General features: G+C 57.6%; 1 protein-coding gene across 1 annotated transcript; it reads left to right on the top strand.

The window, feature by feature from the left end:
- The first annotated feature begins 15,553 nt into the window (after nt 1-15,553).
- Nucleotides 15,554-26,803, top strand: DRD4 (dopamine receptor D4). Its single transcript, XM_029061563.1, has 4 exons — nt 15,554-15,772; nt 23,718-23,830; nt 24,179-24,624; nt 26,487-26,803. Exons 1-4 carry the CDS (start codon nt 15,554-15,556, stop codon nt 26,687-26,689), a joined length of 981 nt encoding a protein of 326 aa, XP_028917396.1. The 3' UTR covers nt 26,690-26,803.
- The last annotated feature ends 581 nt before the right edge of the window (nt 26,804-27,384 follow it).

Raw genomic sequence — 27,384 nt, 5'->3', positions numbered from 1 at the left:
TCCTCTGTAAAATGGGGATGAAGACGGTGAGCACCACGTGGGACAACCCGCTTACCTTGTATGTCCCCCAGCGCTTAGAACGGTGCTTGGCCCATAGTAAGCACTTAACAAATACCATCTTTATTATCATTAATAAGGGTTAAACAAATACCATCATTACTTAACTAATTAACCCCTCGTTTTCTCACCCTTTTCGCCCTCTGCACCTCCCTCGCACTTGGATCTGTCCCCTTTTAAGTACTTGACAGTCACCTCACCTCCAGCCCCACAGAATTTATGACCAAATCCTTACATTCTGCCAGTCCCCCTTCCCTGGAATTTAGTTTAATGTCTGAGAGAGAGAGAGAGAGAGAGAGGAGGACAGAAAGATATTAATAATAATATTTGCTAAGCCCTTACTATGAGCCAAGCACTGTTCTAAGCGCTGGGGGCTCTTGCCACTCAACCACGCTGCTTCTCATCGAGAGGGTCGGACAGATACAGAGGCCCAGAGACAGGAATGGGGAAAGAAAAGATATAATCTGAGAAAATCGGAGAGATAACAGAGGCCCAGAGACAGAGAGACAAAGGCAAAGAGATGAAGAGACAGAGAGAGCGAGTCCGTGAGGAGCAGACCAGAGGCCGAGAGAAGTTTGGGCAGAGGCCGGGCGGAGCTGGCCTTACCTAGGAGATGCTGAGCAGCGGCTGTGTACTGAGCGGTCCGGGAGGCCCCAGGCTGGTGGCCCGGCCCGGTCAGGCCTCCCCTTTATAAAGGCCCCGGGGACGTCCCTGGATGTGGGCCGGAATCCCTCAGTGGAAATCCCAGATTTCCGAGGGGGAGAGGGAGGGGGTGGGGGGGGTCAGCACATAGCGCCTGCAGGACTGGCGACCCACCCTGGGCGACCACTGGACCGTGAATGTCAGCCGGAACAGGGATTTGTAGGGATCAATACCGCCCCTTGCCCCCATCCTCTCCCCTCCCCCACCCCGGCAGGTGTCCCCGGGGTGGGGGGGAGGGTGTGTCCCACCCCATTGGCTTGTATCCATCCCAGCGCTTAGTACAGTGCCTGGCCCATAGTAAGCGCTTAAATATCAAATATCATTATTATTGAGGGTGGGCGAGGCTTGGGGGTCGGGCTCCAGAAAGACAAGGGGTCAGGTCGTGGTCCGGAGAGCTCGGGGGCGGTCAGTGGATGTTCATGCATTCATTCGATTGTATTTATTGAGAGAGGGGAGGAGGAGGAGGAGGGTGAAGAAGGAGGAGGAAGGAGAAGGAGGGAGAAGGTGGAGGGGGAAGGAGGCGAGAGAAGGAGGAGGAGGGAGGAGGAGGAGGAAGGTGAAGAAGGAGAAGAAAGGGGATGAGGCGGAGGAGGGTGAAGAAGGAGGAGGAAGGGGAAGGGGGGAGGGGGGAGGAGGAGGCGAGAGAAGGAAGAAGAGGGAGGAGGAGGAGGAAGGTGAAGAAGGAGGAGGAGGGGGAGGGGGGAGGCGAGAGAAGGAGGAGGAGGGAGGAGGAGGAAGGTGAAGGAGGAGGAGGGAGGGAGAAAGAGGGAGGAGGAGGGAGGAGGAGGAAGAGGGTGAAAGAGGAAGGGGGAGGAAGAAAGAGGGAAAGAAGGAGGGGGGAGGAGGAGGAGGGTGAAAGATGAAGGGGGAGGAAGAAAGTGGGAAAAGGAGGAAGAAAGAGGGAAAAGGAAGGGGGAGGGGGGAGAAGGTTGAAGGAGGATGGGGAGGAAGAAAGAGGGAAAAAGGAGGAGAGTGAAGGAGGATGGGAGAGGAAGAAAGGGAAAAGGAGGATGGGGAGGATTATATTTATTGAGTGCTTACTGTGTGCGGAGCACTGGACGAAGCCCTTGGGAAGTGCAGTGCAGCAATGAAGAGAGTCCCTGCCCACAGCGGGCTGGCAAATGTGTGTCTGTGTGTGTGAGAGAGGGTGTGTGATTGCACATGTCATTGTGAGTACATCTGGGAGTGTCTGTGTGTGTGTGTGAAGTTGTGTACATGAGTGGATGTGCTTGTGACTGTGTTCACAAGCATATGTGCTTGCAGCTGTTCATGAGTGTATACATGTGTCAGTGATGACATGAGAGTGTGTAATAATAATAATAATGATTATGGTATCTGTTAAGCTCTTACTATGTGCCAGGTACTGTACTAAGCGCTGAGTTGGATACCAGCAAATGGGGTTGGACACAGTCCCCCTCCCACGTGGGACTCACAGTCTCCATCCCCATTTGCCAGATGAGGGAACTGAGGCACAGAGAAGTGAAACTACTTGCCCAAGGCCACACAGCAGACAGGTGGTGAAGCCGGGATTAGAACCCATGACCTTCTGTCTCCCAGGCCCCGGGCTCTACCCACTACACCGTGCATTCTGCTTCTCTGTACGTGGGAACGTGTACGTGATTGTGCGTTCATGTGGGTGCGTGTGCGTGACTGGGGCCGTAGGCCATTGCGGGTTTGTGTGCAAGTGTGTGGGTGGGCCTGACTGTGAGGGGGGACTGCAGTATGGCTGGGCGAGTGTGAGTGTGAGGAGTGTGAGGGTGAGTGTAAGGGTGAGTAGGGCTGCGTGGGGGTTTGAGGTGTGTTCAGGTGGAGGTCATTGTCAGGGACTTCTTCGGGAAGGACAGACCACTCTGTGTATGGAGGTGTGGGTGTGTGGGTGTTGAGTGTGTTGTGTTGGGGGAATGGTAAAATGTCCGACTCCTTCTTCCCCCCTCACACTTTTTCTCTCTCCTTCTCCCCTTCTCTCTCATTCATTCATTCAGTCATATTTATTAAGCCCTTACTATGTGCAGAGCACTGTACTAAGTGCTTGGGAAAATATAATAAACTCTCCTCTCCCCCCCCTCCTCTCCCCTCTTCCTCTCCCCTTCTCTCTCTCTCCCCCTCACCTTTTATCTCTCTCCCCCCTCCTCACCCCTTTTCTCTCCCCTTTTCCCCTCTTCCCTTCTCCTCTCCTCTTCTAATAATAATAATAATTATTATTAATACCTCTTCTCCCTCAACCTTTCCCCTCTCCCCTCCCCTCTTCCTCTCCCCTTTTCTGTGGGCAAGTCACTTGGCTTCTCTGTGCCTCAGTTACCTCCTCTGTGATGAAGACTGTGAGCCTCACGTGGGACAACCTGATGACCCTGGATCTCCCCCAGCGCGTAGATCAGTGCTCGGCACATAGTAAGCGCTTAACAAATACCAACATTATTATTTTCTCTCCCCTCCCCCCTTCTCTCCCCTCCTCTCTTCCTCTCCCCCTCTCTTTCTCTCCCCTCGCCATTCCTCTCTCCTCCCCTTCCCTCCCCCTCTCCCTCTCCCTCTCTCCTTCTTCCACTCCCCGTCCTGATGAATTAAACAATCGATTAATTGTATTTATTAAACATCATGTGCAAGACACCGGACTACACGCTGGGGACAGTCCAGGCTTGGTGGACACGCTTCCTGCCCGCACGCTTCCTTACAGTCTACTGGAGTAGACGGGCATGAAAATAAGTTACTGAGAGGGGAAGGGCCCGACGACAAGGATGTGGACAGAAGTGCTGCGACGTTGAGAGCGGGGTGACTATCAAGTACTTAAAAACTCCTCGCTATTGGCTTCAAAGCCGTCCATCCCCTCGTCCCCTCCTCCCTCACCTCCCTCCTGTCCTTCTCCATCCCAGCCCGCACACTCCGCTCCTCCGGTACCGCTAACCTTCTCCCTGGGCCTCCATCTCCCCTGGTCGACCCCTGGCTCACATCCTGACTCTGGCCTGGAACGCCTTCCCTCCTTACACCCGCCACACAATGACTCTCCCCCCTTTCAAAGCCCTTCTGAAGACTCACCTCCTCCAAGAGGCCTTCCCAGACTAAGCCCCCCTTTTCCTCACTTCCCTCTTCCTTCCGCGTCTCCTCGACTCGCTCCCTTTGCTCTTCCCTCCTCTTCCCCACCCCACAGCACTTATGTCTATATCTATAATTCTATTTATTTATATTGATGCCTCTTTACTTGTTTTGATGTATGTCACCCCCCCGGCCCCCAGACTGTCAGCTCGGTGTGGGCAGACATTGTCTCTTTTTATTGCTGAGTTGTAATAATAACAATAGTAATAATAATGATGATGTTTGTTAAGCGTTTACTACGTGCCAAGCACTGATCTAAGCACTGGGGTAGATACAAAGTAATCAGGTTGGACAGAGTCCCTGGTCCATATGGGGCTCACAGTCTACTCCCCATTTTCCAGATGAGGTAACTGAAGCACAGAGAAGTTTTTTTATGGTATTTATTAAGTGCTTACTATGTGCCAGACACTGTACTAAGCGCTGGGGTGGATACAAGCAAATCCCCGTCCCACCTGAGGCTCCCAGTCTCAACCCCTCTTTGACAGATGAGGCAACCGAGGCCCACAGTAGTGAAGTGACTTGCCCAGGATCACACAGCAGACCCGTGGCGGAGCCGGGATTAATAATGTTGGTATTTGTTAAGCGCTTACTGTGTGCAGAGCACTGTTCTAAGCGCTGGGGTAGATACAAGGTAATCAGGTGGTCCCACGTGAGGCTCACAGTTAATCCCCATTTTCCAGATGAGGTCACTGAGGCCCAGAGAAGTGAAGTGACTCGCCCACAGTCACCCAGCTGACAGGTGGCAGAGCCGGGATTCGAACCCATGACCTCTGACTCCCAAGCAGCGTGGCTCAGTGGAAAGAGCATGGGCTTTGGAGTCAGGGCTCATGAGTTCGAATCCCAGCTCTGCCACTTGTCGGCTGTGTGACTGTGGGCAAGTCACTTAACTTCTCTGTGCCTCAGTTCCCTCATCTGTAAAATGGGGATGAAAACTGTGAGCCCCACGTGGGACAACCTGATTCCCCTGTGTCTACCCCAGCGCTTAGAACAGTGCTTGGCACATAGTAAGCGCTTAACAAATACCAACATTATTATTATTATTATTAAGCCCGTGCTCTTTCCACTGAGCCACGCTGCTTCTTCGGACTCCCAAGGCCGGGGTCTATCCACTACACCAGTATTTTCCAAGCTCTTAGTCCAGTGCTCCGCACACAGTAAGTGCTCAGTAAATACGAATGAACGAATGAATGCAAGTACTTCAGGGTACAGACCCTCGTGCATAGGTGACGCTGAAGAGAGACGGAGGGAAGGGAGATGAGAGATCGATAGTGGAGGGCCTCTCGGAGGAGATGTGATTTTAGGAAGGTCTTTTTGGAGGGGGGAGAGTGGTTGTCTGTGAGATATGAGGAGGGAGGGCGTTTCAGATCAGGAGCGGGACGTGGGAGGGAGGTTGGCGATGTGATAGACGAGCTGGAGGCCGAGGGAGAAGGTTGGCACCAGAGGAGCGAAGTGTACGGGCCGGGTTGGAGCAAGAAATCAGGGAGGCGAGGGGATGGACGGCTTTACAGCCGTTAGTGCGGACTGTCTGTTTGATTCGGGGGTGGATGGGCAACCATTGGAGGCATTTATTATGTGCAGAGCACTGTACTGAACGCAGACAATACGAGTTCCTCCTCTTCCCCTTTCCCTCCATCTCTCCCTCCCGCTTTTAACTCTTCCCCTCGTCCTTGCCCCTTCGCGTGGCTAGAACCCGGGCCTGGGAGTCAGGAGGACCTGGGTTCTACTCCCGGTTCCTCCGCGTGTCTGCTGTGTGACCTCGGACAAGTCACTTCACTTCTCTGAGCCTCAGTTACCTCATCTGGAAAAATGGGGATGAAGACTGTGAGCCCCACATGGGGTAACCTTATCACCTTGTATCCCCCCAGCGCTTAGAACAGTGCTTTGCACATAGTAAGCGCTTAACAAATGCCATTATTATTATTCTCTGGGCCTCAGTTCCCTCATCGGTAAAATGGGGATGAAGACTGTGAGCTCCATGTGGAACAGGGACTGTGTCTAACCTGATTAACTTGTATCTACCCCAGTGCTTAGAAGAGGGCTTGACACCTACTAAGCTCTCAACAAGGAGAAGCAGTGTGGCTCAGTGAAAAGAGCGTGGGCTTCGGGATCAGAGGTCATGGGTTCGACTCCCGGCTCTGCCACTTGTCGGCTGTGTGACTGTGGGCGAGTCACTTCACTTCTCTGTGCCTCAGTTCCCTCATCTGGAAAATGGGGATTATCTGCGAGCCTCACGTGGGACAAACTGATTACCCTCTATCTGCCCCAGCGCTTAGAACAGCGCTCTGCACATAGTAAGCGCTTAACAAATACCAACGTTATTATTATTATTATTATTAAGTACTGTGATTATTATTATTATAATTAGTCTTCCCTTCTTCTGCCCCCCCTCACTCTCTCCCCCTTTCTCCACCCCTCTTCCCCATCTTTGGGGCTTTTCTCTGTGGGGCTTCAAAACCCCTGCGAATCCACCCCACGTCCTGCCTCTGGCCTGCAATGGCCTCCCTCCTCAAATCCGACAGACAGAGACCACCCCCCTTCAAAGCCTTATTGCAGGCCCACCTCCTCCGAGAGGCTTTCCCAGACTAAGCCCCACTTTTCTCAGTGGAAAGAGCACGGGCTTTGGAGTCAGGGCTCATGAGTTCGAATCCCAGCTCTGCCACTTGTCGGCCGTGTGACTGTGGGCAAGTCACTTAACTTCTCTGTGCCTCAGTTCCCTCATCTGTAAAATGGGGATTAAGACTGTGAGCCCCACATGGGACAACCTGATCCCCCTATGTCTACCCCAGCGCTTAGAACAGTGCTCGGCACATAGTAAGCGCTTAACAAATACCAACATTATTATCTCCCACTCCCTTCTGCGTCGCCCTGACTCGCTCCCTTTACCCTCTCCCCCCCAGCCCCACGCCACTAATGTCCATTTCTGTGATTTTATTTATTTGTATTGCTATCTGTCTCCCCCCATCTAGCCTGTGAGCTCGCTGTGGGCAGGGAATGTCACCGTTTATTGTTGCACTGTCATTTCCCCAGTGCTTAGTCCAGTGCTCTGCACACGGTAAGCGCTCGATAAAGTACGATCGAATGAGTAAATGAATGAATGAGCCGGGGACTGGAGATGGGGGAGTGGCGGGGTGGGGGCCGGGGTGGAATCAAAGTCCACCTCGGGCGCCTAGCTCAGCTCCAGCCGGTGAGAGCAAGGGCTTACTTAGCAAAGGTCAGGATCGATCGATCGATCGATCGGGGCTCAGGGAGGCAGGTGTGTAGGGAGGGGAGGGTGAAGCTGGGCCAGGTGCCGGTCTGGGAGAAATGGGGGTGGGGGAGATGGGGGTGGGATGGGGGGGGATCCCGCCCGGTTCCCCTCGAGGACGGAGAGAGGGCGTCCGCTGCCGGGGTCGAAGGAACCTGGTTCTCAGGGTTCAGTGAAGACCAGGGATGGGGCTGGGCCGGGGGCTGGGGTTGGGCCTGGGCCTGTCAGTCGGTCAGTCAATCATATTTACTGAGCACTTACTATAATGTTGGTATTTGTTAAGCGCTTACTATGTGCAGAGCACTGTTCTAAGCGCTGGGGTAAATACAGGCTAATCAGGTTGCCCCACATGAGGCTCACGGTCAATCCCCATTTTACAGATGAGGTAACTGAGGCCCAGAGAAGTGAAGTGACTTGCCCACAGTCACACAGCTGACAAGTGGCGAGCCCTGCACTAAGCGCCTGGGAGAGGCCAATAGAACAATAAACAGACACGTTCCCTGCCCACGACAAACTGACGGTCAAAAGGGGGAGACAGACATTCAGAGAATAATAATGTTGGTATTTGTTAAGCGCTTACTACGTGCAGAGCACTGTTCTAAGCTCCGGGATAGATACGGGGTAACCAGGTTGTCCCACGTGAGGCTCCCAGTCTTCATCCCCATTTTACAGATGAGGGAACTGAGGCCCAGAGAAGTGAAGTGACTCGCCCACAGTCACACAGCTGACAAGGGGCAGAGCTGGGATTCGAACCCATGACCTCTGACTCCCAAGCCCGGGCTCTTTCCACTGAGCCACGCTGCTTCTCTAATAGAAAGAAATAAATGACATTAATTCATTCAATTGTATATAGTGAGCGCTTACTGTGGGCAAAACACTGTATTAAGCACTCGGGAGAGGACAATAGAACAACAAACAGACACATTCCCTGCCCACAATGAGCTCGCAGTCTAGAGGGGGAGACAGGCATTATTAATAATAATAATAATGATAATAATGATGGTACTTTTTAAGAGCTTACAATGTGCCAAGCACTGTTCTACACACAGCAGTAGATATAAGGTCATCAGGTTGGATCCATTCCCTGTTCCATGTGGGGTTCATAGTCGCAATCCCCCATTTTACAGATGAGGCCACTGAGGCACAGAGAAGTCAAGTGACTTGTCCACGGTCACACAGCAGACCTGTGGCGGAGCTGGGATTAGAACCCATGACCTTATGACTCCCAGGCCCGGGGTCTAGCCACTACACCATCCTGCTTCTAATATAAATAGATAAAGAAATGACAGGAATATATGTATATAATAATAATAATAATAATAATGATAATGTTGGTATTTGTTAAGCACTTACTATGTGCAGAGCACTGTTTGAAGCACCGGGGTAGATACAGGGTAATCAGGTTGTCCCACGTGGAGCTCACAGTCTTCATCCCCATTTTCCAGATGAGGTCACTGAGGCCCAGAGAATAATAATAATGCTGGCATTTGTTAAGCGCTTACTATGTGCAGAGCACCGTTCTAAGCGCTGGGGTAGACACAGGGGAATCAGGTTGTCCCACGTGGGGCTCTCAGTCTTCATCCTCATTTTACAGATGAGGTAACTGAGGCACAGAGAAGTTAAGTGACTTGCCCGCAGTCACACAGCTAAGTGGCAGAGCCGTGATTCGAACCCGTGACCTCTGCCTCCCGAGCTCAGGCTCTTTCCACTGAGCCACGCCGCTTCTCTACATACATAGGTGCCGTGGGACTGGGGGGAAGGATGAATGACAGGAGGAAGTCAGGGCGACGCAGCAGAGGAGAGGAGGGCGCAGTCAGGGAAGGCTTCTTGGAGGAGATGGGCTTTCAATAAGGTTTTGGAAGTGGGAGAGAGCAATTATCTGTCTGCTGTGAGGAGGGAGGGCGTTCCAGGCCAGAGGGAGGATGTGGGCGAGAGGCCGGGGTGAGACAGGCGAGTTATATATACACCTTCCTCACTTTCCCCTTCTCCCGCTTCCTCATCCTGGGTCCAGGGGGAGGAAGTAGGGAAGCCGGAGAGTACGCGGGGGGATTTCCTGGCTCCGGGGTGGGGAAGTAGGGCCGGGGTAGAGGGTGGTGAGAATCAGGGCGTGTGCGTGGGGAATTCCTGGGACCGCTCTGGGGAAGGCAGGGGCTGGAGCGTGGACCTGGGGAGCTCCGATGCTTAGTAATGAGGGTATCTGTTAGGCACTGTACTAAGCACCGGGGTTGGATACAAGCAAAGCGGGACGGACGCAGTCCCCCAGCCCACATGGGGCTCACGGTCTCGCTCCCCCTTTCGCAGATGAGAGAACTGAGGCCCAGCGAAGCAGCGTGACTCAGTGGCAAGAGCCCGGACTTGGGAGTCGGAGGCCGTGGGTCCTAATTCCGGCTCGGCCACTTGTCAGCCGCGTGACTTTGGGTAACTCGCTTCACTTCTCTGGGCCTCAGTGACCTCATCTGTATGATGGGGATGAAGACGGTGAGCCCCACGTGGGACATATCGATCACCTTCCATCTCCCCCAGCGCTTAGAACAGTGCTTGGCACAGAGTAAGTGCTTAACAAATGCCATCATCATCATCAAGTAGAGTGATTTGCCCAAGGTCACAGGGCAGACAAGCGGCAGAGCTGGCATTAGAACCCGTGACCTTCTGACTCGCGGGCCCGGGCTCTACCCGCTAGCCCACGCTGCTTCCCTAACACAAAGGAAACACTGTGCCATGATGATGATGGTGGTATTTGTTAAGCGCTTACTATGTGCGAAGCACCGTTGTAAGCGCTGGGGGGATACAAGGTGACCAGCTTGTCCCACATGGGGCTCACAGTCTTAACCCCCATTTTATAGATGAGGTCACTGAGGCTCAGAGGAGTGAAGTGACTCGCCCACAGTCACACAGGTGACGAGCGGCGGAGCCGGGATTCGAACCCATGACCTCTGACTCCCAAGCCCGGCCTCTTGCCACTGAGCCGCTCCGCTTCTCTGCTGGACTGGGGCTGGGAGAAGGGAGCAGAGAAGAGCGAGCCTTGCTGGGGCCGAGAGGGGAACTCTAAATTCCGGAAGGTCACGCGGTCCATCCCCCTGCCGCCGGGCGGGTGGGTAACGTCACCCCCCCCCAGGACGGACTGGCGTCTCTTCTTCTCTTCAAGTCGACCCCCTTCCCCCTCTCCCCCCGACCCGTGGCCAAAAAATAATAATAATGATGGTATTTGCTAAGCGCTTCCTATGTGCCAAACTCTGTAGCTGGGGTAGATGTAGGTTGTCCCACATGGGGCTCACTGTCTTAAATCCCCATTTTCCAGATGAGGAAACTGAGGCACAGGGAAATGAAGTGACTTGCCCAGAGTCGTCACACAGCTGACAAGCGGCAGAGCCGGGATTAGAACCCACGACCTCCGACTCCCAAGCCTGGGCTCTTTCCACTAAGCCACGCTTCTCGTAGCGGATTGAGCCCGGGCCTGGGAGTAAGAAGGTCACGGGTTCTAACCCCCGCTCTGCCACGTGTCTGCTGTGTGACCTTGGGCAAGTCACTTGGCTTCTCTGTGCTTCATTAACCTCATCTCTAAAAGGGGGATTGAGACTGTGAGCCCCACGGGGGACAGGGACTGTGTCCAACCCGATTAGCTTGTATCCACCCCAGCGCTTAGTACAGGGCCCGGCACATAGTAAGCGCTTAACAAGTACCATCATCATCCTCATTATAGAGGAGCAGCGCGGCTCAGGGGAAAGAGCCCGGGCTTGGGAGTCAGAGGTCATGGGTTCGAATCCCGGCCCCACCACTCGTCACCTGTGTGACTGTGGGCGAGTCACTTCACTCCTGGCTTCAATCCTGGCTCCGCCACCTGTCGGCTGGGTGACTTTGGGCGAGTCACTTCACTTCTCTGGGCCTCAGTTCCCTCATCTGGAAAATGGGGATGAAGACTGGGAGCCTCATGTGGGACAACCTCATTCCCCTGTATCTACCTTGGCGCTTAGAACAGTGCTCCGCACATAGTGAGCCCCTAACAAATACCAACATTATTATTATTATTATTTAGTGGCTCCATCCCTGGGGCAGGGGAGAGGCCCACGCCGGGAGACAGAGGCTGGTGGGGAATGGGACCGCCCCCCCAAAGAGAGGGATCCCCACCCCCATCTGAAGCCCGCTCCTCCCCCTGTTCACCTCACCCCCACCCCGCCCCCAGCCCCATCCCAACCACCTTCCTCCTGGGCTTCGCCCACCAAGGTGGCCTCCTGTCCTTCCGCCCTCCCCAATTCGACCCTTCCCACTTACCCCTCCAAAAAACCCACCCCCCTCTCCTGGACGCGGACCCCCACCCCTCAGTCTCTCCCTCTGCCTCTGGTCAGGGGCCAGTGAGGAGGGGGAGGCGAGGACAGCGGCCTGAGAGAGGGAGGGAAAGGAGATGGAGGCGGGGGTAATAATAATAATCTTGGTATTTGTTAAGCGCTTACTATGTGCAGAGCACTGTTCTAAGCGCTGGGGGAGATCCAGGGTCATCAGGTCGTCCCACCTGGGGCTCACAGTCTTCCTCCCCATTTTCCAGATGAGGTCACTGAGGCACCGAGAAGTGGAGTGACTTGCCCACGGTCACACAGCTGACAAGTGGCGGAGTCGGGATTCGACTCCATGACCTCTGACTCCCGAGCCCGGCCTCTTTCCACTGAGCCACGCTGCTTCTCAGCGTGAGATGGGGGCGGGGGTGGGGGGGCAAAGAGAGGAACACCCTCTCTCCTCAAATCCCACAGACGATTCCTCTCCCCCCCTTCAAGGCCTTATCGAAGGCCCACCTCCTCCAAGAGGCCTTCCCTGACTAAACCCCGCTTTTCCTCATCTCCCCCTCCCTTCTACGCCCCCCTGACTCCCTCCCTTTGCTCTTTCTCCCTCTCCCAGCCCCACACCACTTATGAACATGTCAGTCATTTAATTTTTTTGTGTCGAGAAGCACTGTGGCTCGGTGGAAAGAGCACGGGCTTTGGAGTCAGAGGTCATGGGTTTGAATCCCAGCTCTAATGTTAATGTTAATGTTGGTATTTGTTAAGCGCTTACTATGTGCCGAGCACTGTTCTGAGCGCTGGGGTAGACATAGGGGAATCAGGTTGTCCCACGTGGGGCTCACAGTCTTAATCCCCATTTTACAGATGAGGGAACTGAGGCACGGAGAAGTTAAGTGACTCGCCCACAGTCACACAGCCGACAAGTGGCAGAGCTGGGATTCGAACTCATGAGCCCTGACTCCAAAGCCCGTGCTCTTTCCACTGAGCCACGCTGCTTCTCACTTGTCAGCTGTGTGACTGTGTGACTGTGGGCAAGTCACTTCACTTCTCTGGGCCTCAGTTACCTCATCTGTAAAATGGGGATTAAGACCGTGAGCCCCATGTGGGACAACCTGATTCCCCTGCGTCTCCCCCAGCGCTTAGAACAGTGCTCTGCACATAGTAAGCGCTTAACAAATACCAACATTATTGTTTACTGTATTGATGTCTGTCTCCCCACCCCTGTGAGACTGTGAGTTTGTGGTAGGCAGGGATTGTCGATTAGACTACAGGCCCGTCAATGGGTGGGGATTGTCTCTATCTGTTGCCGAACTGTACATTCCAAGCGCTTAGTACAGTGCTCTGCATAGAGCAAGCACTCGATAAATACTATTGAATGGATGGTCGCTCTTTATTGTTGTTTTACCAAGAAGACTGTGGATCCACTACCCGGAACCATCGCAGATGGAGAGTGGTGCAATCTGGGAGAGATTCCTTCCTTCCTTCCTTCCTTCCTTCCTTCCTTCCTTCCTTCCTTCCTTCCTTCCTTCCTTCCTTCCTTCCTTCCTTCCTTCCTTCCTTCCTTCCTTCCTTCCTTCCTTCCTTCCTTCCTTCCTTCCTTCCTTCCTTCCTTCCTTCCTTCCTTCCTTCCTTCCATTTATCCAGTGCTTACTATGTGCAGAGCAGTGTACTAAGCACTGTACTAAGCCCGCAACCTTAGTGTCATCCTTGACTCCGCTCCCTCTTTCACCCCACACATCCGATCCGTCCCCGAAGCCTGCCGGTGTCACCTTCACGACATCGCCAAGATCCACCCTTTCCTCTCCATCCAAAATGTTACCACATTAGTACGATCCCTCACCGTATCCCGACTGGATGACCGCATCAGCCTTCCGTCTCATCTCCCAACGTCCTGTCTCTCCCCACTTCAGTCCATATTTCACTCCGCTGCCCGGATTATCTCTCTACAGAAATGTTCTGGGCATGTCACCACCCTCCTCAAAAACCTCCAGGGGTTGCCCATCCACCTCCGTGTCAAACAAAAATTCCTCACTCTTGGCTTCAAGCCCCCCATCCCCCGGCCCCCTCCTACCTCACCTCCCTTCTCTCCTTCTCCATCCCAGGCCGCGCGCTCCGCTCCTCTGCCGCCCACCTCCTCGCCGTCCCCCCGTCCACACCTATCCCGCCGTCGACCCCCGGCGCACGTCCTACCTCTGTCCCGGAATGTCCCTCCTCACCTCCGCCAAACTCACTCTCTTCGCCTCTTCCAAGCCCTCCTGAGAGCTCCCCTCCTCCTCCGGGAGGCCTTCCCAGACTGAGTCCTCCCTTTCCCTCCACCCCTCCTCCCCTCCCCACTCCCCCATCTCCCTCCCTCTGCTCTTCCCCCCCCCCACGGCACTTGTCTATATTAGTTTATATTATTTATTACTCTATTTTATTAATGATGAGTATGTATCTGTAATTCTATTTATCCATTCTGATGCCATCAGAGCTTGTCTACTTGTTCTGTTTTGTTGTCTGTCTCCCCCTTCTAGACCGCGAGCCCGTCGTCGGGCAGGGATGGTCTCTCTCTGTTGCCCAGTCGGACTTCCCAAGCGCTTAGTCCGGTGTTCTGCACACAGTGAGCGCTCAATAAATACGATCCAATGAATGAAGTACAATTCGGCACCAAAGAGAGACGATCCCTGCCCAACAGCGGGCTCACAGTCTGGAAGGGGGGAGAGAGACAACAAAACCAGAAAAGAGGAGAGATGTGTCCAGGTCGTCCGACAGGCCTAAGACAAGACTTTCCCAAGCGCTTAGTCCAGTGCTCCGCACACGGTAAGCGCCTCATCAATACGATTCCCTCTGCTCCTCCCTCAGCAACGTGCTCATTTGTCTAGATTTTGATGACCCTATTTATTCGGTTAATGAGGTGTCCCATCCCCTTCATTCTATTTGTCGTGATGATGTCGCCTTGTTTTTGTCCGTCTCCCCCGATTAGACCGTGAGCCCGTCATCGGGCAGGGATGCTCTCGATCTGTTCCCGAATTGTGCCTTCCGAGCGCTTAGTCCAGTGCTCTGCACCTAGTAAGCGCTCAATAAATCCTAGTGAAGGAATGAAAGAGTCCGTGAATGAGGCGGTGGGCGGGGGGGACGGCGGGGGTGGGGGGGGAATCCGGGGGGGCACGAGGGGCGGTGGAGAGGTTCCCACGAATGAATGAATGAATGACTGGCTGAATGAACGACTGAGCCCCCCCCCCCCCGTGCCTTCAGGGTCAAGAGGCCGGCGGGAGCGGGGCTGGAACAGCGCTTGGCACAAAGTAAACGCTTGACATCGTTATGATTAGGATTATCGTTCGGGGAGGGGCCGGGGGATGGGCAAGGAGCGAGGGGGGGGGATTGGGGGGGCGGGGTCCGGTGGGGGGGCGGGACCGGACCCACCCCCACCCACTTGGGGTGGGCGGCCCGTCCCCGCGGGGTCCCGTCTCAGACCAGCGGCCGGGGGAGCGGGGAGGAGCAGGCACCGGTCGGGGGGCTGCCGGACCCCAGTTTTCGGCGGAGGAGAGACGGGTCCCCCCACCCCCCCCGAGCCAGCGGCCCGCACGACCCCAGCCCCCCCCCCCCCCGTCTCTCCCTGATCCCGCCCACTGAGCCGCCCTCGGTGCTCAACGGTCCGGGGGCAGGTGGGGAGGGGGCTCCGGGGGAAAGTGGGGAGGGGTCCCGGGGGGTTCCGGGGGGCTTCGGGTGTCCGGGGGCAGGTGGGGAGGGGGCTCCGGGGGAAGGTGGGAAGGGAGCTCCGAGGTCCGGGGGCAGGTGCGTGGAGGGGGTCCCGGGGTCCGGGCGTCTGCGGGGTCCGGGGGCGGGTGGGGAGGGGTCTCCGGGGGTCCGGGCGTCTGTGGGAGCAGGCGAGGAAGGGGGCCCCTGGGGGGCCAGGGGAAAGTGGGGAGGGGTCTCCGAGGGCCGGGGGCAGGTGGGGGGTCCTCCTGGGGTCCGGGCGTCTCCGGGGACAGGTGGGGAGGGGTCTCTGGGGGTCCGGGGGAAAGTAGGGAGGGGCGTCCGGGGGTCCGGGCGAGTCTGGGGCTCGGCGGCAGGTGGAGAGGGGTCTCCGGGGGGTCCAGGCGTCTCCGGGGGCAGGCGGGGAGGGGGCCTCCGGAGGTCCGGGGGAAAGCGGGGAGGGGTCCCTGGGGGTCCGGGGGCAGCTGGGGAGGGGTCTCCGGGGGTCGGGGGCGTCATGGCGGAGAAGGGGCCCTCGGGGAAGGGGGGCGGGGTGTGGGCGCTGCTGGGCGGGGGGCTGCTGATGGCGTCGGTGGTGGCGGGGAACGCGCTGGTCTGCCTCAGCGTGGCGGCGGAGCGGGCCCTGCGGACCCCCACCAACCGCTTCGTCGTCAGCCTGGCCCTGGCCGACCTCCTCCTCGCCCTCCTCGTCCTGCCGCTCTTCATCTACTCCGAGGTCAGACCCCCGACGGGCCCCCCGACGGGCCCCCCGACCGACCCCCGACCGTCCTCCACCTGCCTTCCCCGCCTCCTCCTCCTCCTCCTCTTCGGCCCTCTCCCTCCTCCTCCTCCTAATAATAGTAATATTTGTTAAGCGCTGACTATAGGTGAAACCCCCTCCCCGATGCCAACTCCATCCCCCACCATAGCCTCCAGCTCCCGGCCTGCCTTCCCCGCCTCCTCCTCCTCCTCCTCCTCCTTTTCAGCCCTTTCCCTCCTCCTCCTCCTCTAATAATAATAATATTTGTTAAGCACCGACTATAGGTGAGACCCCCCCCCCCCGAGTGCCGACCCCATCCCCCCATAGCCCCTATAGCCTCCAGCTCCCAGCCTGCCTTCCCCACCTCCTCCTCCTTTTCAGCCCTCTCCCTCCTCCTCCTCTTTCTAATAATAATAATATTTGTTAAGCACCGACTATAGGTGAGACCCCCCCCCCCCAGTGCCGACCCCCATCCCCCCTACAGCTGCTTTAGAGAAGCAGCATGGCTCGGTGGAAAGAGCCCGGGCTTGGGAGTCAGAGGTCATGGGTTCGAATCCCGGCTCTGCCACCTGTCAGCTGGGTGACTGTGGGCGAGTCACTTCGCTTCTCTGGGCCTCAGTGACCTCATCTGGAAAATGGGGATTAACTGTGAGCCTCGCGTGGGACCACCTGATGACCCTGGATCTGCCCCAGCGCTTAGAACAGTGCTCCGCACATAGTAAGCGCTTAACGAATATCAACATTATTCCCTGCCTCCTTTTCCTCCTCCTCTTCCTCTTCGGTTCTCTCCCTCCTCCTAATAATAAAAATAATAATATTCATTAAGCGCTTGCTATGTGACAAGAGCTGTTCTAAGCGCTGGAGTAGGTACAAGGACATCATTCAGTTCATTCATTCAATAGTATCTACTGAGCGCTTACTACGTGCAGAGCGCCGGACTGAGCGCTTGGGACGGACAGTTCGGCAACAGACGTCATCGGGTTGGACACCGTCCCCGTTCCGCGTGGAGCCCGAGGCCTTGGTCCCCATTTGGCAGATGAGGCAACCGAGGCCTAGCGAAGTGAAGTGATTTGCCCGAGGCCACACGGCAGACGTGTGCAGGGGCGGGATTAGAACCTACATCCTCTCGTTCGTTCAGTAGTGTTTACTGAGCGCTTACTGTGTGCAGAGCACTGTACTAAGCCCTTCTCCTCCTCCTCCTCCCCCCCGCACCCCCCCTCCAAGCCTGTCTCAGTTTCTTCTTGCTTCTGTGTTCCTCGCTGGGCCCTCCCACCCTAGGGTCTCCAAGACGCCCCCCGTTTCCCACCCCATTTCCTCTCCCCTCCCTTCCAGAGTCTCACAGGGAGGCGAGGCCGAATCCTGCCCTCCCAGGGAAAGAGTAAGCGCTCCCCTTCCCCTCGCCCCTCCCTGCACCCCCAACTCCACCCTCGCCCCCTACCCCAGGTCCAGGGTGGAGGGGGGAACCTTGAGGGGCGCTCACTCAATCAGACATGGGTCATGGGTTCGACTGCCGGCTCTACCACTCGGCAGCTGTGTGACTGTGGGCAAGTCGCTTCACTTCTCTGGTCACCTTAGTCACCTCATCTGTAAAACGGGGATTAAGATTGTGTTTAACAAATACCATCATCATCATCATCATCATTATTATTATTATTACTACTGGTAGGTCTTTCAAAGCAAGTGGTTCTGGCCTCCTTTCTGAGGGGGGAGTTAATGGGATCAAGGTTTGACTGCCATAGGCTCGAGTCCTGTGTGTATGTGAGTGACCTTGGGCAAGTCACTGAACTTCCCTGTGCCTCAGTGACCTCCTCTGGAAAAAGGGGATTAAAAGTGTGAGCCCCACGTGGGACAACCTGATCCCCCTGTATTTCCCCAGCGCTTAGAACAGTGCTTGGCATATAGTAAGCGCTTAACAAATACCGTCATCATCATTATTATTACTACTCCTGGTAGGTCTTTCAAAGCGAGTGGTTCTGACCTTCTTTCTACACGGCGAGGGACCGGTGGTGTTCCTCATAAAGCAGCCGGTTCCCTCCTGGCTAAGAAGGGGACTCTGGTCGGGGGACTGTAGAGCTGGGGGTGGGGGGATGGAGGGGCTTGTCCAGAGTGTCTCCCGTCTATGAGAGAAAGCAGCGTGGCTCAGTGGGAACAGGCCGGGCTTGGGCGTCAGGTCACGGGTTCGAATCCCGGCTCTGCCACTCGTCAGCTGGGTGACCGTGGGCAAGTCACTTCACTTCTCTGGGCCTCAGTTCCCTCATCTGGAAAATGGGGATGAAGACTGGGAGCCTCACGTGGGATAACCTGATGACCCTGTAAATCTACCCCAGCGCTTAGAACAGTGCTCTGCACATAGGAAGCGCTTAACAAATGCCAACCGGGAGCACCCTGACAACTGAGAAGGGAGTTAACGCCCCCGCCCAGCCCAGCCCCCCCCAGACCACCCCTCTCTAGAGCCCCCAGGCCAGTAGCATTAGCTGGGCATTTTTCACTCCGAGTAATAATGATAATAAAAATGGCATTTTTAATAATACTGGTATTCGTTGAGCGCTTTCTGTGTGCCGAGCACTGTTCTAAGCGCTGGGGGAGATCCAGGGTCATCAGGTTGTCCCACGTGAGGCTCACAGTCTTCATCCCCGTTTTCCAGATGACGTAACTGAGGCCCAGAGAAGTGAAGTGACTCGCCCACCGTCACCCAGCCGCCAAGTGGCACGGCCGGGATTCAAACCCATGACCTCTGACTCCCAAGCCGGGCTCTTTCCACTGAGCCCCGCTGCTTTGGAGCCCTTGCTATGCACAAAGCACCGTTCTAAGCGCTGGGGAGGATACAAGGCGATCAGGTTGCCGCACGTGGGCCTCACGGTCTTCACCCCCATTTTACAGACGAGATAACTGAGGCGCAGAGAAGTTAAATTCATTCAGTCGTATTTATTGAGCACTTACTATGTGCACAGCACTGGACTAAGCACTTGGAAGGTACAGTTCGGCAACAGATAGAGACCGTCCCCGCCCGATGACGGGCTCACAGTCTAAATGACTGGCCCAAAGTCACCCAGCTGGCAAGTGGCGGAGCCGGGATTTGAACCCGTGACCGCTGATTCCCAAGGCCCGGCTCTTTCCACTGAGCCACGCTGCTTCTCTTAAGGGGGGGGGAGTCGCCGAGAGCACGGGGGGCACCCAGGACCGTAGGTAAGCACTGGCCCAAGCTGGGGAGTCGGGCGTTTCCTCCTTTTATTGAGATCTGACCGGGAAGCCTGCGGGTTAGCGAGGGCGTCGGGCCCTAGTCGGTCCGCCGGCTGCAGGGGGAGAGGTCAAGGCTGGAGATTCCGGGCTGGGAGACGGGGGGGAACGGACGAGACGATCCCGGGGAAGCGGCGTGGCCCGGTGGCTACAGCCCGGGCCTGGGCGTCAGAAGGTCCCGGCTTCTAATCCCGACTCTGGCCCTTGTCTGCTGTGTGGCCTTGGACAAGTCACTTCCCTTCTCCAAGCCTCAGTGACCTCATCTGGAAAACGGGGATAAAAACTGTGAGCCCCAGGTGGGACCGGGACTCTGTCCATCCTGATTTGCTTGTCTCGACCCCCGCGCTCAGTACAGTGCTCTGCACATAGGAAGCGCTCAATAAATACTATTGAACGAACGGTTGGCCCTAGTAGCCGCTAGGCCACGTTGTGGGATCTGGGGAGTAAGGCCCTCTCAGCTGTGACTGTGGGCAAGTCACTTCACTTCTCTGGGCCTCAGTTCCCTCATCTGTCAAATGGGGATGAAGCCCGTGAGCCTCACGGGGGACGACCCGATGACCCCGTCTCTACCCCGGCGCTTAGAACGGTGCTCGGCACGTAGTAAGCGCTTAACAAGTACCATCATTATGGGATGCAAGCAGCTGAGCTGAGCGGTAACGTGGCAAAGAGCCCGGGCTAGGAGACTCGAAACGAGTCCCGGCTTTCTCACTCTGCGGCTGTAGGCAACTCACCCTCCGAACCTCAGTTTCCTCATTTGTACAACGGGAATAAATCCCAGTTCTCCCTCCCTCTTGAGAGAAGCGGCGCGGCTCAGTGGAAAGAGCCCGGGCTTGGGAGTCGGAGGTCATGGGTTCGAATCCCGGCTCTACCGCTTGGCAGCCGTGTGACTGTGGGCGAGTCACTTCACTTCTCTGGGCCTCAGTGACCTCATCTGTCAAATGGGGATGAAGACTGTGAGCCTCACGTGGGACAACCTGATGACCCTGTATTTTACCCCAGCGCTTAGAACAGTGCTCTGCACATAGTAAGCGCTTTACAGATGCCAACGTTATTATTATTATTACTATGGGGCAGGGCCTGGGTGTCCGATCTGATTGTCCTGTTTCCACCCCAGGGTTTAACACAGTGTTTGGCATAATCTACCACAAAAATGATAATAATAATTGTCCTAATTGTTAAGTGCTCACTATGTGCCGGGCACTGTACTAAGCGCTGGGGTAGATACAAGGTAATCAGCTTGGATGAGGTCCCTGCCCCACATGGGGCTCACGGTCTTCATCCCCCTTTTCCAGATGAGGGAACTGAGGCCCAGAGAAGTGAAGTGACTCGCCCTCGGTCACCCAGCCGACAGGTGGCGGAGCCTGGATTTGAACCCAAGACCTCTGTCTCCCTAGCCCGGGCTCTTTCCACCGAGCCACGCCGCTTCTCTAGCAAGCGTCTGTATTGAGGTGTGTGTACGTGTGACTGTGTGTGCATTTATAGGCATGAGGGTGGGAGAACCTGGTGTCACACATATGGGTGTGTGGATTCTAGACCGCCAAGTGTCTTTTTACCTCGCTGCAAATTTCTTGAACCTTTTGGAGCTGCAGAGAACTCTCTTAGTGAGGTCCCCAGGGTAACTCCCCTCCTCTTTCTCAGCTCCTGTCCCCCCCTGCTCTCTCGCCCCTCCACTCTCTCCCCTCCTCCTCTCTCGCCTCCTCTCTCTCTCCTCTCCCCTCTCAGTTCCTCTCTCCCCTCCTCTCCCCTCTCTTCTCCTCCCCCTCCGCTCTTTCTCCTCTTCTCTCTCTTCTCCTCCCCTGTCCCTTCCACTCTCCGTTCCTCTCTCCCCTCCCCTCTCTCCCTTCCTCTCTCTCACCTCCTTTCTCCTCTCTCTCTCCTCCACTCTCGGCTCCTCTCTCCCCATTCTTTCGCTGCCTTTTCTCTCTCCCCCTCTTTCTCTCCCTTTTCTCTCTCCCCCTTCTCTCTTGCCTCCCCTCTCTCCCCTTCTCTCTCTCCCTTCCTCTCCCTCCCCTCCTCTCTCCTCTCTCTCCCCTCCACTCTCGGCTCCTCTCTCCCCATTCTTTCTCTGCCTTTTCTCTCTCCCCTTCTTTCTCTCCCTTTTCTCTCCCCCCTTCTTTCTTTCCCTTTTCTCTCTCCCCTTCTTTCTCTCCCTTTTCTCTCTCCCCCTTCTCTCTTGCCTCCTCTCTCCCCTTCTCTCCCTCCCCTCCACTCGCTCAGCTCCTCTCTCTCTCGCCTCCTCCCTCTCCTCTCCTCTCCATTCTCTCGCCTCCTCCCTCTCCCCTTCCCTCTCTCCCTTCCTCTCTCTCCCCTCCCTGTGCTCCCTCCCTTCTCCCACTTCCTCCTTCCTCCCCTCTCACTCCTGGATTCGGTCTCAAGCGTGGGGATGGGGGGTTAGGGTCCCAGGGTGGCTAGGGGAGGGGGGTGGTCTTTCTACCCTTGCGGAAGGCCCAGCTCATCAGCACGGGTTCCCCCCTTTCCTTCCCCCTTCCCTTTCCCCTTCCTTTCCCTTTTCCCTTCTCTTCCTTTCCCTTCCCTTCCCGGGGCCCTGAACTTCAGGGGAAGAGGGGATCCCTGGCACCCTCAGCCCCCTTCCCCCTCAACCTGAAGACTGTGGGGGTCTCCATCCCCTTCCCACCCCCCCTGAGGTCACCTCTGGCTTCCCAGTCCCACGGGTCTGGTCATTCTTTCATTCGATCGTATTTACTGACCGCTTACTACGCGCAGAGCACTGGACTAATCGCTGGGGAGACTTCCACATAACGGGAGAACGGACACGTCCCCTTCCACAACGAGCTTACGGTCTAGAGGGGGAGGCTGCCCCCCATTTCCTCAGCTCCCCCTCCCTTCCGCGTCCCAACTCGCTCCCTTTGCTCTTCCCCCCCATCCCCGTCCCACAGCACGTAGGTATAGATGCGTATATCTATAATTCTACTTATTTATATCGAGGCCTCTTCACTTGTTTGATATGTGTATATATATCTATAATTCTATTTATTTATATCGATGCCTCTCTACTTGTTTCGATGTCTGTCTCCCCCCTTCTAGACCGTGAGCCCGGTTTGGGCAGGGATTGTCTCTCTTTACTGCTAAATTGTACTCTCCAAGCGCTTAGTACAGTGCTCGACACACAGTAAGCGCTCAATAAATACCACTGAGTGAATGAAGAGAAATCAATAAAAGACAGAGAGGGACGTCCGTGGTGCGGGGCTGGGAGGAGGGATGAAGAAAGGGAGCGAGTCGGGGCGACGCAGAAGGGAGGGGAAGAAGAGGAAAGGAGGGATTAGTCGGGGAAGGCCTGCATTAAGGCTTTGAAGGGGGGCGGGCGGGGGGGAGAGTCATTTTCTGTCGGATCTGGGGAGGGAGGGCGTCTCAGGCCAGAGGCGGGAGGTGGACGAGGAGTCGGCGGTGAGATAGATAAGCCGGAGGGACGGAGAGAAGGATGGCGTTAGAGGAGCGAAATGTGCGGGCCCTGAGTTTGAACCGTGCCCTCCGCGGCCCTCACCCTCCTCGCCACCCGGGCACAGCTCCCTTCGGCGAGCCCGGGGCCTCAGGTGCGGGCAGATGAGCTCCCATCCTGCCCCCACCGCCAGCAGGGCAGCGCTGGGGCCGGGGTCGGGCCCGGGCGGGTGGCGGGGGCCGCCGTCGAAGTCCGGCCTACGTAAGCCGCTTTAACTGGCTTTGGCAGGAATGGATCCGGGAGAGCCGAGGGATGGAGGGAGGGGGAAGGGCAGTGGGCCCGGGGGACCCTCCCCCCCTCTCCCTCTGACCCCCGGTCAATCTGAGGCCTCACAGAAATCAGGCAGGTTCTAAAAAGAAATCGGGTCATCTATGGGGAGCTACGGTTAGCTCTCAGGGCTCAATAATAATAATAATAATGTCGGTATCTGTTAAGCGCTTACTGTGTGCCGAGCACCGTCCTAAGCGCCGGGGGAGATCCGGGGTCATCGGGTCGTCCCACGTGAGGCTCACGGCCTTCACCCCCATTTTCCAGGTGAGGGAACCGAGGCAGAGAGAAGTGAAGTGACTCGCCCACGGTCACCCGGCTGACAAGCGGCAGAGCCGGGATGCGAACCCATGACCTCGGACTCCCAATCCCAGGCTCTTTCCACTGAGCCACGCTGCTTCTCAGTGCTCTGCCCACAGTAAGCGCTCGATAAATACTTTTGAATGAACGCCCACGACGATCTTACAGCCCGGGGAGTCGGTCAGTCAGTCGTAACGATCGACTCTCACGTATTGGTTCGATCGTATTTATCGAGCGCTTGCTGCGTGCGGAGAACCGTGCTAAGTGCTCGTGGGGCACGAGGGAGGGAGAGGTGGGCGGGGTGGGGCTCAGCTGGGTGGTGCATATATATATATATATATATATATATATATATATAAATTCTATTTATCTATTTCGATGCTCTCGATGTCTACTCGTTTTGCCGTCCGCCTCCCCGCATCGAGACGGCGAGCCCGTCGTCGGGTGGGACGGTCTCTACCCGTGGCCCGAGCGTCCTTTCCAAGCGCTCGGTCCGGTGCTCTGCGCCCAGTAAGCGCTCAATAAATACGTCCGGACGAACGACCGGACGGTCCCCGAGGTCCCGCCCCGACGACGAGCCCCCCGGGGAAGGGGCCCGGCTCGGCCGGCCGCGGCGGCCCCCCGGATGGGTCACCGCGGTGTCCGTGTCTCTGTCGGCAGTTCCAGGGCGGGGTGTGGACGCTGGGCACGCGGCTCTGTGACGCGCTGATGGCCATGGACGTGATGCTCTGCACGGCCTCCATCTTCAACCTCTGCGCCATCAGCGTGGACAGGCAGGCAGCCCCGACCCGCCGCCGTCCCCCCCGGGCCCGCGCCCCTCCCCTGCCCTAGGGGGTGGACCCCCGGGACGCCCCCGGGGCCCCGGGGCCCCGCCCCCCGGCGTCCCCGCGCCTTCGGCGGATCCCGGCCCTCGGCTCCCACCGTCCCGGCGTCCTCACGGATCTGGAAACCCACCCCCTCCCGGGTGTCCCGGTGGATCCGGGAACTCGACGCCCCCGACCCGCCGCGGCGTCCTCGGCCGCTCGGGGACCCGGCCCGGCTCCCGCCTCGGCCGTCCCGCGAGGGTGCCGGGTCTCGGCCTCGCCCGCCGTCCGTTGAGGGCGGATTCTTTCTCCCGTCAGGTTCGTCGCCGTGTCGGTCCCCCTGAACTACGGCCGGCAGCGGATGGACCGTCGTCAGGCGGTGTTGCTGGGCACGCCCTGGGCCCTGTCCCTGGCCTTGGCGGCCCCGGTGCTGCTGGGCCTGAACGACCGGGCCGGACGGGACCCGCGCCGGTGCCAGCTGGAGGACCGGGACTACGTCATCTACTCCTCCGTCTGCTCCTTCTTCGTGCCCTGCCCGCTCCTCCTCCTCCTCTACTGTGCCACGTGCCGCGGCCTGCGCCGCTGGGAGGAGGCGCGGAGGGCCAAGCTCCGCCGCGGCCCGGGCGCCGCCCGCCGGCCCCCGCCCCCCGGCCCCATCCGCACCGTGTGCCGCCCGGGCCCGACGCCCGCCGGGCCCCGGAGGAAGCGGGTCGGGATCACGGGGCGGGAGAGGAAGGCCATGCGGGTGCTGCCCATCGTCGTCGGTGCGTCGCCGCGCCTCGGGCCCCGGGTTGGGGGGCGGCGGGTGCCCACCGGCGGGACCGGCGGGACGACGACGGCGGCGGCGGTACCGGTTAGGCGCCGGGCGCCGTTCTCGGCGCCGGGGCGGACTCGCGGTCTCCGTCCCCGTTTTCCAGAACTGAGGCCCAGAGAGGGAAAACGACTTGCCCGAGGTCGCACGGCAGCCGGGCGGCGGAGCCGTGACCTCCTCTGCCGCCCGGGCCCGGGCTCTTTCCGCCACGCCGAGCTGCTAGTGCTAGTGAAATGGGGGATTTCTACTCTAAGAATTACGCGTGAATAATAATGATGATTACGATCGAAAGGCGGCGTGGTCTAGGGGATAGAGCCCGGGCCCGGGAGCCAGGAGGTCACGGGTTCTAATCCCCGCTCCGCCATTTGCCCGCTGGGCGACCTTGGGCAAACCGCTTCACTTCTCTGGGCCTCGGTTACCTCGTCTGGAAAATGGGGATGAAGACCGGGAGCCCCATGTGGGACGGGGACCGTGTCCAACCCGATTTGCTTGCGTCCACCTCGGCGCTTAGTACGGTGCCCGGCACACAGTAATAATAATAATAACGTTGGTATCCGCTAAGCGCTCACTCTGTGCAGAGCACCGTTCTAAGCGCCGGGGGAGATACGGGGTCATCGGGTCGCCCCACGCGAGGCTCACGGTTAATCCCCATTTTCCAGATGAGGGAACTGAGGCCCAGAGGAGGGCCGTGACTCGCCCACGGTCACGGAACTGACAAGTGGCAGAGCCGGGACTCGAACCCATCACCTCTGACTCCCAAGCCCGGGCTCTTTCCACCGAGCCGCGCTGCTTCTCTGAGCGTTTAACGCATACCTCCCGTAAGAGAGGGGTCCGATTCCTGGATTTCAGGCCGGGGCAGGGAGGCTTGGGCTTTCCGTCACCTTGAGGGGCGGGAAGCCGCTCGGCGTAGTGGCTCGAGCCCGGGCCCGCGAGTCAGGAGGTCACGAGTTCCAATCCCGGCTCTGCCCCTTGCCTGCTGGGTGGTCTTGGGCGAGTCACTTCACTTTTCAACCCAGTTTGCTCGTATCCACCCCGGTGGCCGGCACGGAGTGAGCACTTGACGGATACCGTGATTATCGTTATCATCATCATTCTCTGGGTCTCGGTTTCCCCGTCTGTAAAATGGGGATTGAGACCGTGAGGCCCATGTAGGACAGTGTCTAAACTGATCCGCTTGGACCCGGCACTTAATCGCTTAATACGGTGCCCGGCACGTAGTATGCATTTAAAAAACATAATCTTTAGTATTATCACGGTCCCGGCTCCGCCATCTGTCTGCTGCGTGACCTTGGGCAGGTCGCTTCACTTCTCTGGGCTTCAGTTCCCTCATCCGTCCAACGGCGAGTGAGCCCGTGAGCCCCAGGTGGGACAAGGACTGCGTCCAACCCCATTTCCTTGTATCCGTCCCGGCGCTGGGAACACACAGCCGGGCCTGAACAGACACCACCGTTATAATAACGTTGGTATTCGTTCGGCGCCTACTAGGTGCAGGGCACCGTTCTAAGCGCCGGGGTAGATAGAGGGTCGTCGGATTGCCCCACGTGGGGCTCACCGTCTTCATCCCCGTTTTACAGATGAGGTGACTGAGGCCCAGAGAAGTGACTCGCCCACCGTCACACAGCTGAGGGGCCGGGCCGGGCCTCGAACCCGGGACCTCCGACTCCCAAGCCCGGGCTCTTTCCACTGGGCCGCGCCGCTTATTATGATCACGATCAGCGCAGTGGGGGCTGTGGGTGCGCGCGCTGTCCCCGCGTCTCCCCGCGGGGCTGACCGGGGCCCGGTCCCGTCTCCCCTCCCCTTCCTCCTCCACCGCAGGGGCCTTCCTGTTGTGCTGGACGCCCTTCTTCGTGGTGCACATCACGCGGGTGGTGTGCGCGTCCTGCGCCGTCCCGCGCCAACTGGTCAGCAGCGTCACGTGGCTGGGCTACGTCAACAGCGCCCTCAACCCCATCATCTACACCGTCTTCAACGCCGAGTTCAGGAACTATTTCCGCAAAGTGCTGCACCTGACCTGCTAGGGCGAGGGGCGGGCGAGGCCCGGGCCGGGAGCCGGACCCCGGGGGAGGCGGAAGCTCATCAAAGGGCACTCTGGTCTTCTCTCCCGGGGTTTCAGTCGTCCGATCGTATTTATTGAGCGCTCACTACGCGCAGAGCACTGGACTGAGCGCTTGGAATGGACAGTCGGGCAACGGATAGAGACCGGCCCTGCCCGGCGACGGGCTCTCGGTCTCCAGCGGCTGTTGGGGAGCGAGGAGAGGGGTGTGAAGGCCGCCCCTCTTTGGCCCCCGTGGACCGCCCCGTTTCTACCCCGCCAAGGAGCAGCCTGGCCGAGCGGCTTCAGAAGGGCGCGGGTTCCGGCCCCGGCCGTGACCTCCGACGCGTCGCTTCGCCTCCCTGGGCCTCGGTGACCTCGTCGGTGAAACGGGGACGGAGACCGTGAGCCCGACGTGGGATGGGGACGCCGCCCAACCCGCCCCACTCCGGCGTCGAGTCCAGTGAGAATAACAATGACGTCGGTGTCTGTGAAGCGCTTACTACGTGCGGAGCACCGTTCTAGGCGCTGGGGGAGATCCGGGGGCATCGGGTGGTCCCAGGCGAGGCTCCCGGTCTTCATCCCCATTTGACAGATGAGGGAACTGAGGCCCAGAGAAGTGACTCGCCCGCAGTCACCCAGCTGACAAGTGGCAGAGCGGGGATTCGATCCCATGACCTC

Source organism: Ornithorhynchus anatinus, chromosome 3, assembly GCF_004115215.2.
Source record: "Ornithorhynchus anatinus isolate Pmale09 chromosome 3, mOrnAna1.pri.v4, whole genome shotgun sequence".
NCBI classification, from domain to species: Eukaryota; Metazoa; Chordata; class Mammalia; order Monotremata; family Ornithorhynchidae; genus Ornithorhynchus; species Ornithorhynchus anatinus.
This window is presented reverse-complemented; position numbering and strand designations above follow the sequence as displayed.